At 54.8% G+C, this 9,147-nt stretch overlaps 1 protein-coding gene across 1 annotated transcript; it reads left to right on the top strand.

Moving 5' to 3' along the window:
- Positions 1 to 3,981: 3,981 nt before the first annotated feature.
- CXCR3 (C-X-C motif chemokine receptor 3) lies at positions 3,982 to 8,233 on the top strand. Its single transcript, XM_036840416.1, has 3 exons — positions 3,982 to 4,064; positions 5,375 to 5,458; positions 6,689 to 8,233. Exons 2-3 carry the CDS (start codon positions 5,447 to 5,449, stop codon positions 7,775 to 7,777), a joined length of 1,101 nt encoding a protein of 366 aa, XP_036696311.1. The 5' UTR covers positions 3,982 to 4,064; positions 5,375 to 5,446; the 3' UTR covers positions 7,778 to 8,233.
- Positions 8,234 to 9,147: the final 914 nt, after the last annotated feature.

The following is a 9,147-nucleotide window of genomic DNA, read 5'->3' as shown; positions in this document are numbered from 1 at the left end:
TTCCAATAGCCAAGACATAGAAGCAGCCATCCACAGAGGAATGGATAAAGAAGATGTGGTACATGTATACAATGGAATATTACTCAGCCATAAAAAGGAATGAAATAATGCCATTTGCAGCAACATGGATGGACCTAGAGATGATCATACTAAGTGAAGTAAGTCAGACAGAGAAAGACAAATACCATATGATATCACTTATATATGGAATCTAAAATATGATACAAATGAACTTATTTACGAAACAGAAACAGACTCACAGACATAGAGAACAAACTTAGGTTGTCAAAGGGGAAAGGGGTGGGGGAGGGATAAATTTAGGAGTTTGGGATTAGCAGATACACACTGCTATATATAAAATAGATAACAAGGTCCTACTGGTATAGCACAAGGAACTATATTCAATATCTTGTAATAAGCCATAATGGAAAAGAATATTTTAAAAAGAATATATATATATATATATATATATTATATATATAACTGAATCACTTTGCTGTGCACCAGAAACTAACACAACATTATAAATCAACTATACTTCAATTAAAAAAAAAAAGAATTCATCAAGGTCAGGCTTCCATGATAGAACTTTTGTGCGTTGCCAGTGTTACCACCTGCACCTCTGGAGAGTCCGGACAGGCCCGAGAGCAGAGGTGGCATCCCAGGGACCGGGGCGGGGGATGGGAACAGATGCACACCAACCGCAGAGGTGGGGAATTTTCCAAGCCAGGTCTTCAGGGGCCTGTGGTGGGAGGGAGACCTCTGGAAGCACCACAGATCCTCCTGGAGACGTCGCAAAAGGGGTCTGGCACTCGGCGGATTTTTGCTTTGTCCTCCAGACTCCTCGTCCTGGAGATTCTGACATTTCTTCTCCCTAGTAAGTGGGGAGGAGCAGGGCAGAAGAATGGGGATGTGGTGAGGTCTACCAAAGCTCCCTCTAGGGCACAATCCCCGCCAGGTGAGCACCTGCCCTCACACAAGATGCCTGCTTGGGGCGGCATGGTGAGTAAGGTGTGGCTCCTGAAAGATCCAGTCCTCGGGCGGCAGCATGATTGGCAGGGGTTGGGAGAGCACATTAGAAAGCAGCCCGGGTAGGAATGTTGTCACAAACCCTGCTGGCTGACTAGCCTAGGACAGGTCACTTCACCTCTCTGAACCTCCGCTCCATTCTCCAAAATGAGTACAGCAACCTCTGGCTCCCCGGGAGGCTTAAAGGTTTAAAGAAGATCGTGTGTACAAAAGCAAGGGCTTGCCAAGTGGAAGCTATTATTATTTACTGGTTCCCAGGCACTGCTGCGGACAGGATGACAGGAAGGTCATTGTGTTTGGTGGCAGGGCTTGGCTCCTGAACTACTCTCCAGCCCACTCCATCCCCCTGCTTTCACACATACCCTCTTTTCCAACCAGACTGCCTGCTCCTGGGCTGACAAGCTCTTCCTCGCTGCCTGGCCTTGGCACCTGCTGGTCCCATGGCCTGACTTGCCTTGTCTCCCCTTGCCACCTGACAGATGGCAGCAACATCCTCCTTCCCTGGTCCCCAAAAGAATGAGCACCCCCATAGCTTGGGGGCTCAGTCCCACGGGCCTGGACTGCTGAGGCCCCAGCACTTGGAAGGGACTTGCCTCCCTGTAGGGCTCAGAGCTGCAGGGAAAAGGACAGAGGAGGGGGCAGTACCCAGTCCCTGGGCCTCCCCGTGACTTAAGCTCTCCTTCTCTTGTGAAATCCACAGCTGGCAGAAGGAAGCGCAGGGTCCCAGCAGTGTCTGGGGCAGACGCACACCCCCTTCGTGGGGTTAGGACTCTTCATTTTGTGTAAGAAAGGCTCTGTCCCAGTCTGGGCCACCACCTGAGACCCACGGAAAGCTTGGGCCTCGCTGAGCCTGCCCCCCTGACAGCTGGGCGCTAGCAGCCTAGTCCAAGGGGCTTTGGGAGCAGGGCTCCCAGGGGCATTCGGAGAAGCTGCGAGAGAGGCTGTGAAACAGCAGACACTGAGAGGGTGGAGGAAGAGGAAGTGGCCCCCTTCCCTGGCTGGCCTGACAGACAGCTGTGGAGGCCCTCCTTCCTGTGAGGGACCGGGCCCAGGGCTCAGACCTTCAAGCCTCCCATCTCCCCAAACCACAGCCCAGAGGTGTGAAAGACAGAAAAAAAAAACAGGGGGAGGGGTGGCAGAGAAGAGACAGGTGCACATTTCACACCTTGACCACAGGTGGGGCTCGGAGCAGCTTCACTCTGACTAACTTCCTTCTGAAGCTTCCCCACTGGTGTCTCGGGAGGCCAGAAGCAGAAGGGTGCAGCTACCAGAGCTTAGGGTGCAGGCTCCTGGCTAGGTGGGTCTTCCCCAGGGCTGGGCCTGCTTGGAAGCTGGTCTGGGGGCTGCTTGGGATAGGAGAGGGCCGAGTTAGTGGGCCAGACAAGGTTCTTGGCTCGGCACCTTCTGAGGCATGTGAGCTGTGAAAGACAGCAGTGGCCAACTGCAGACCTGACCTTCTGTGGCCTTGGGAGGGGCTGGTCTGGAAAGTTACTAGAAGGGGAGGAAACTGCTGCTCGCTGTGTTCTTTACCCTGTGCCATATGTATCGTTTACAGTTCACAGAGCAGCCCTGACACAGGTGGACTAGCTTCATCCCTACTTTTCAAATGAGGGAACCAAGGCAGAGAGGTAAAATGATTCGCCTAAGGTGACACAGTGGGGCAGCCAGAGGATTCGGCCAGGACTGGCCAAACCCTGCCAGCTAAGGCATGGGGCAGCCTTCCCGAAGGATCCGTCCTCCAGCCACGTCCGCAGGGCAGCACACTCCGTCCCAGGGCTCCCCTGACATGGAAGGGCTCCCAGGGACTCTGGGTTTGTGGCCAGTATCCCTCACACTCAGCATTCTCAGATATGCTTCTACTAAGGGCTGAGCCCTGTGTGGAGACCTCACAGCCTTGGTCATCTCATATCATCCTTTTTTTTTTTTTTTTTTACAAATTTATTTATTTATTTATTTTTGGCTGCGTTGGGTCTTCGTTGCTGTGTGCGGGCTTTCTCTAGTTGCGGCGAGCGGGGGCTACCCTTCGTTGTGGTGCGCAGGCTTCTCATTGCGGAGGCTTCTCCTGTTGCGGAGCACGGGCTCTAGGCGCACGGGCTTCAGTAGTTGTGGTGTGTGGGCTCAGTAGTTGTGGCGCACGGGCTTAGTTGCTCCGCGGCATGTGGGATCTTCCCGGACCAGGGCTCGAACCACTGGTGGCGCAGTGGTTGACAATCCGCCTGCCGATGCAGGGGATTCTCAACCACTGCGCCACCAGGGAAACCCTCAGATCATCTTATAACACCCTTGCTGAGACCAGCTCAAAAACGGTTATGTCATAGGTCCAAGGTCACACACCTCGAACGGGGTGGAGTCAGGGCTGGAGCCAGACAAATTCAGCATTTTTCCCATTCTTCCCACTGCATCACGGCCACACCGGGAGAAGCGGGAACAGTCCGCACCACAGCCCAGGCTGGCCTCTCAGGATATGGCCCAACGCAGAAAGGAAAGCTCTCTGCACCTTTCCAACACTCTTAGCTGACCTCATCTCGTTTCTCCTTTCCAGCAACCCAGGAAGGTGGGGATCTTGGTCCCCATGTGGCAAATGAGGAGACTGGGACACAGGAAGGAGACCAGAGGTCCCTAAACTTAGAAATTTCACATGTATCTGGAAGACCCACACTGGGCTGTCAACTCCTGCTAACACAGGATGCTATTGTCACCAACATTTCATAAAGAGAAGATCCTTTTAATACCAAAAAGGGGATGAAGGCCATAACTGCAGAATACAAGAACCTCCTTTAAGTTGAACAAATAGAGCTGTTTGTTCTCCTCCTTTCTCTCACCTGTAGAAGCCCAGTGAATGGAAACTCTTCATGGACCAGCATCGGAAGCTGTGCTCCCGGCTCCCACCCGTCTTCCTCCACCTGCAGGCAAGTTACCTGCCAAGTCCTACCTATCCTAACTGCTGTGGCTTCTGGAATCCTCCCAGGCCCCTCCACTTGTGCTGCTCCTGACCTCCTCCAAGCCCTTAGTTCCCTCTGGCCTGGATCCTGCAGGTGACAAACTGCTTAGAGCAAGGATAGTCACATCTTCTGGCCACAGGAGGCAGGGAAGGACCTCTCTGCCTCACAAGTGTGTGTTTTGTCCATTAAGTTTGAGCTGAATTCCAGACCCAAGCCTGGAGGCTCAGGTGACGCATTCTGGATGAAAACTGGACCCCAGTGCCATAGCCTCTGTCTCAGTCTCTCTCTCTCTCTCTCTCTCTCTCTGCTTTTCACCTGTGAGGAGAGAGGGAAACTGCTTGGGAGAGGCAAGGGGCTGCCTTTTCCCTCTGATAATGAGAGCAGGGCAATAGGGAGAACCCCATGTAGTCTTCCCCAACCCTATTCCCCTTCTCCTCACTCCAGAAGCAACTGCTCTCATGGATGTGTGGTGTGTCCAGTCCCTACTTTAAACTTCTAGGACAAATAGCTGTATCCAAAACAACACGGTATTGTTTTGTGTGTGTGGTTTTTCGAATTGACCTAAGTGGTGTCAAACTATACACAGTATTCCCTAACTTGCCTCTTCCACCATTGGTCATTGACTTTTCTAGATGCGTCCATGTTAAAATATATAGCTTTAAGTTCATTTGTTTTTAACTATGTGAATATATCATTGTGTATCCATTAGGAAGCAACTGAAGGCAGTGTGAGGAGTGGTAAAAGGAGAGTCAGACAGCTGTGGGTTCAATCCTCGCACCTACCCTTGCTTGTTATGTCTGCCGAAGGCCTTTCCCCTTTCTGGATGAGCCATGGGGATGCCGCCCAACCCCCCCACCCCCGCCCCTACAAGGGAGTGGTGTGGTTGGAATGAGGCAGTGTCAGAGAAAACGCCTAAAGCAACACCCAGCACACAGCAAGTTCATTACTAGCAGTTCCCTTTCCTTGCCCCTGTTGCTTAGCAGAGAAGGGCAATGGTAAAGGACTAGAATTAGTGTGATGGATTGCTTTCAAATATTTTCATTTTTTTAAGAAGGTTAACCTCCTTTATAGAGTTAACACGTTTAGCTATCCAGTCCACAATCGTGCGAGAGCAGCTCCAGCCCAGGACGGATGAGCAGCAGTTCTTACCCCTGCCCTTGCCAGCTGCCCTGCTTCTCCTTCAGACCCCTCCCCTCAAATCACCTGCCCCTGCCCCTCCCTCGGCCCCAGGCTTTCTGGTCCCAGGCTTGTGTTCAACTCCCAGAGCAGCTTCCCAGGGCCAGTGGGATGTTGGGGTAGGAGCCCCGTGTCCTTGGGTCTAGGGAGTTCTGGTATAGATAACCCCTTGGAAGAGGCTGCTGCCGAGAACCGCGTGAAACCCTGACTTCCTCTGTGTAGCGCAGGTTCCCGACCACAAGCACCAAAGCAGAGGGGCAGGCAGCACACGGCCAGGCAGCCAGAGTACCAGCCCAGCCATGGTCCCCGAGGTAAGTGCCGCTGTCCAGCCAGGCCAGACCACAGCTCCAAGTGGAGAGCCTAGGACACTAGGGGAACGTGAGGGCTGGCCCACAAGCCAGGGCCACCAGAGGGTTGGGTGAATAGGTAGGGAATGCAGGGGTTGTGTAGAAGGAGCACTGGACCGGGAATTGGGAAACCACCTTGGCCACTGACTTGTGAATGACCACAGGCGAGACCCCTCCCCTTTCTGGCTTTGGTGCCTCATCTGCGAAACGCATGAGGTTGAGGCTCACCCCCGCACGGTCCCCAAGGCTCCCTTCAGCTCTGACTTGGAACTTTGATCTTCCATGCCGGACTGAATTGGCCCCTGGGAGGCCCTCAGCTGTGGGGTGGTTTGCAGGGGCAGGGGGTAAGGAACGTTTCTAATAGAGCTTGCTGGGCAAGTCCCCGGCAGGTGGCAGGCCTCAGTGTAGGGGAGGGGAAGGACAGGGGCAGAAAGCATGTGTTGGGGGGCTGCAGTGATTTGTAGAGGGGCCCCATGGGGTGGGGGGCAGGAAGTAGGAGTCCCCAGACAAGGGCTGAGGAGGGAAGAGGAGGGCCAGTGACTGGGAGAGGGGACTGCGGATAGGCGCCAGGGGACGGAGGTGGTGGAACTAGGCGTGGCCAGGACACTGAGGACCGTAAGCCATGAAGGAAGGGCAAGGAGAGAGGAGAGGGGGCCGGGAGGGCTCTGGGCACAAGATGGAAGCTCTCCCTCCAGTCCACAATCCCTGGGCCGATGGGATGACCCAGAAGGGAGAGAGAGAAGCAGCCTTTGAGAAGGGAAGTTACCAGCCCAGCACCCAGGCCGGGCACCTGGAGCTCAGAGGGCGTGGTTTCGGAAGAAAGGCAGGACAGTTACAGGGTACAGCCCAGGCCTCCGGGCCTGCCTTACAGAGGAGTTGCTTCGAGAAAGGCTCCTCAGACTAAATCTTGAAGGAGTGATGTTTTTTAATTGAAGTACAGTTGATTTACAGGAATGTTTCAGGTGTACAGCAAAGTGATTCAGTTATGCTTACATATATATCTATTCTTTTTCAGCTTCTTTTCCATTATAGATAACCTACAAGATATTGAATATAGTTCCCTGTGCCATACAGTAGGCCCTTGCTGTTTATCTGTTTTACATGTCGTGGTGTGTATCTGTTAATCTCAAATTCCTAATCGAAGGAGTGACTTTTAAGGCCTTCACAGGCTCTGTGCCCTCCCTCCCTCCACAGATGAGTGAACGCCAGGAGTTCCCAGCCTCGGATTTTGCCTTCCTCCTGGAAAACTCTTCCTATGACTACGGAGAAAACGAGAGTGACTCCTGCTGCGCCTCCCCACCCTGCCCGCAGGACTTCAGCCTCAACTTCGACCGGGCCTTCCTGCCCGTCCTCTACAGCCTCCTCTTCATGCTGGGGCTGCTGGGCAATGGCGCCGTGGCGGCCGTGCTGCTGAGCCAGCGGGCGGCCCTGAGCAGCACCGACACCTTCCTGCTGCACTTGGCCGTGGCTGACGCGCTGCTGGTGCTGACGCTCCCGCTCTGGGCGGTGGACGCGGCCGTCGAGTGGGTCTTCGGCTCCGGCCTCTGCAAAGTGGCGGGTGCCCTCTTCAACATCAACTTCTACGCGGGGGCCCTCCTGCTGGCCTGCATCAGCTTCGATCGGTACCTGAGCATCGTGCACGCCACCCAGCTCTACCGCCGGGGGCCCCCGACCCGCGTGGCCCTCACCTGTGTGGCGGTCTGGGGGCTCTGTCTGCTCTTCGCGCTCCCGGACTTCATCTTCCTGTCCGCCCACCACGACAAGCGCCTCAACGCCACCCACTGCCAGTACAGCTTCCCACAGGTGGGCCGCACGGCCCTGCGCGTTCTGCAGCTGGTCGCCGGGTTCCTGCTGCCCCTGCTGGTCATGGCCTATTGCTATGCCCGCATCCTGGCTGTGCTGCTGGTCTCCAGGGGCCAGCGGCGGCTCAGAGCCATGAGGCTGGTGGTGGTGGTGGTGGTGGCCTTTGCCCTCTGCTGGACCCCCTACCACCTGGTGGTGCTGGTGGACACCCTCATGGACCTGGGGGCCGTGGCCCGCAACTGTGGCCGAGAAAGCAGTGTGGACGTGGCCAAGTCGGTCACGTCGGGCATGGGCTACATGCACTGCTGCCTCAACCCTCTGCTCTATGCCTTTGTGGGTGTCAAGTTCCGAGAGCGCATGTGGATCCTACTCATGCGCCTGGGCTGCCCTGACCAGAGGGGCCACCAGCGGCAGCCGCCGGCTTCCCGCCGGGATTCATCCTGGTCTGAGACCACAGAGGCCTCCTACTCAGGCTTGTGAGGCTGGGATGGGGGCTCCCCCTTTCCCACGCAGCCCGACTCCCCCCACATTCCAGGCTCCTCCCTCGCTCGCTCCCCAGACACACACTCCTTGGAGTCCCCGATGGCCCCAGTACTGCTGGGTCTCCCAGGGAGCCGCCCTCCCGGCTCTGGGGGCTGCGCCATCACTGCTCCTTAGCTGCGCAGCCCCCATCCCGCCGCTTCAGAGGTGGCTGCCTTCAGGCCCTTCTTACCTTGGCCGCTCAGAACCCCACCACCCTCCTAATTCAGTAACCAGGCCTCAGCCTTCCCCGTATGCAGGGAGCACGAGGCCAACAGCATAATGGCAGCTGCCTTGGCCGGGCCTCCTGTTCCGCAGTGACTATGGCTGTGGTTCCCGAGACCTCTGTGTTTGCTCACTTTGATTTTTATGTCTAAAACTCTGCTTCAAACTTTTCAATAAACAAGCTAATCAGGACCAGGGTGTGTTAGTGCATCATTGCAGCCAGCCCTGCCCAGGCTCTGGGGATGCACTTCCTGCTTCTCCTTGTATGGCCCTGGGTCTGTGCCAAACAATGCTGCCTCTGTCTCTGTCTCCCCTCCTCTCTGCCCTCCTGGGCGCACCTGTCACTCACAGGGAAGCACCCAGGGACGTGGGTGCAGGGTAAGCAGTTAGCCAACCCGCTGGCTAGACACTGTCTAGGCATAATTTGGGGAAGGGGCCTTCAGACATAAATAAGACATAGTCCCTGTACTCCAGAAGCTTAGGCCAGCAAGGAAAATGTATAGGTGACAATACATAGACAAGCAGTCTATGCCACGAGGCAAATGTGCAGCACATGTTCAGAGCACTGCGGCTGGAGCCATTTGGGAAGCCTTCTTGAAGACAGAGGAATGTGTAAGAACTTAAGGGGCAAGTAGTATTTCCAAGGGCAAAGAGAAAGAAAGTTGGTATTTCCAGGCAGATGGGAGGGCAGCAGAAAAGGTGGGAAGGTTGGAAACAGCAATGCTTATTGGAGGAATGATAAGTGGTCCCAACTGGCTAGAATTAAGGGTTCAGGTAGAGAAAGGGTGGAAAAGACTGAAAGTTAGTTTGGGATCAGGTGAGGGTATTATAGGTTACAAGGCTGTAGTGGTTATTCATGTTAGAGGTGACGCAGGCTCTTACTAAGGAGATAGAAGTGGGACTGGAAAAAAAGGAGATCGGACGACTTGGCAGTCATTAGCACATAGGCCACCTGGAGGCACGTGTGGGCTGCAGGGAGCATCTTCCCATGGCTATAGCTGGGGTGGAAGTGAGTGGGGGAAGTGACCAGGGCCACTGAGGTAAGGCAGAGGGCTGGACCCTCCCTTTGCAGGGGTGGAACCACTGCACTGTCAGTTCTCCCTAAT

This window comes from Balaenoptera musculus, chromosome X, assembly GCF_009873245.2.
Source record: "Balaenoptera musculus isolate JJ_BM4_2016_0621 chromosome X, mBalMus1.pri.v3, whole genome shotgun sequence".
Taxonomy (NCBI): Eukaryota; Metazoa; Chordata; class Mammalia; order Artiodactyla; family Balaenopteridae; genus Balaenoptera; species Balaenoptera musculus.
The sequence above is the reverse complement of the archived record's forward strand: the minus strand, read 5'-3'. Positions and strand labels throughout refer to the sequence as shown.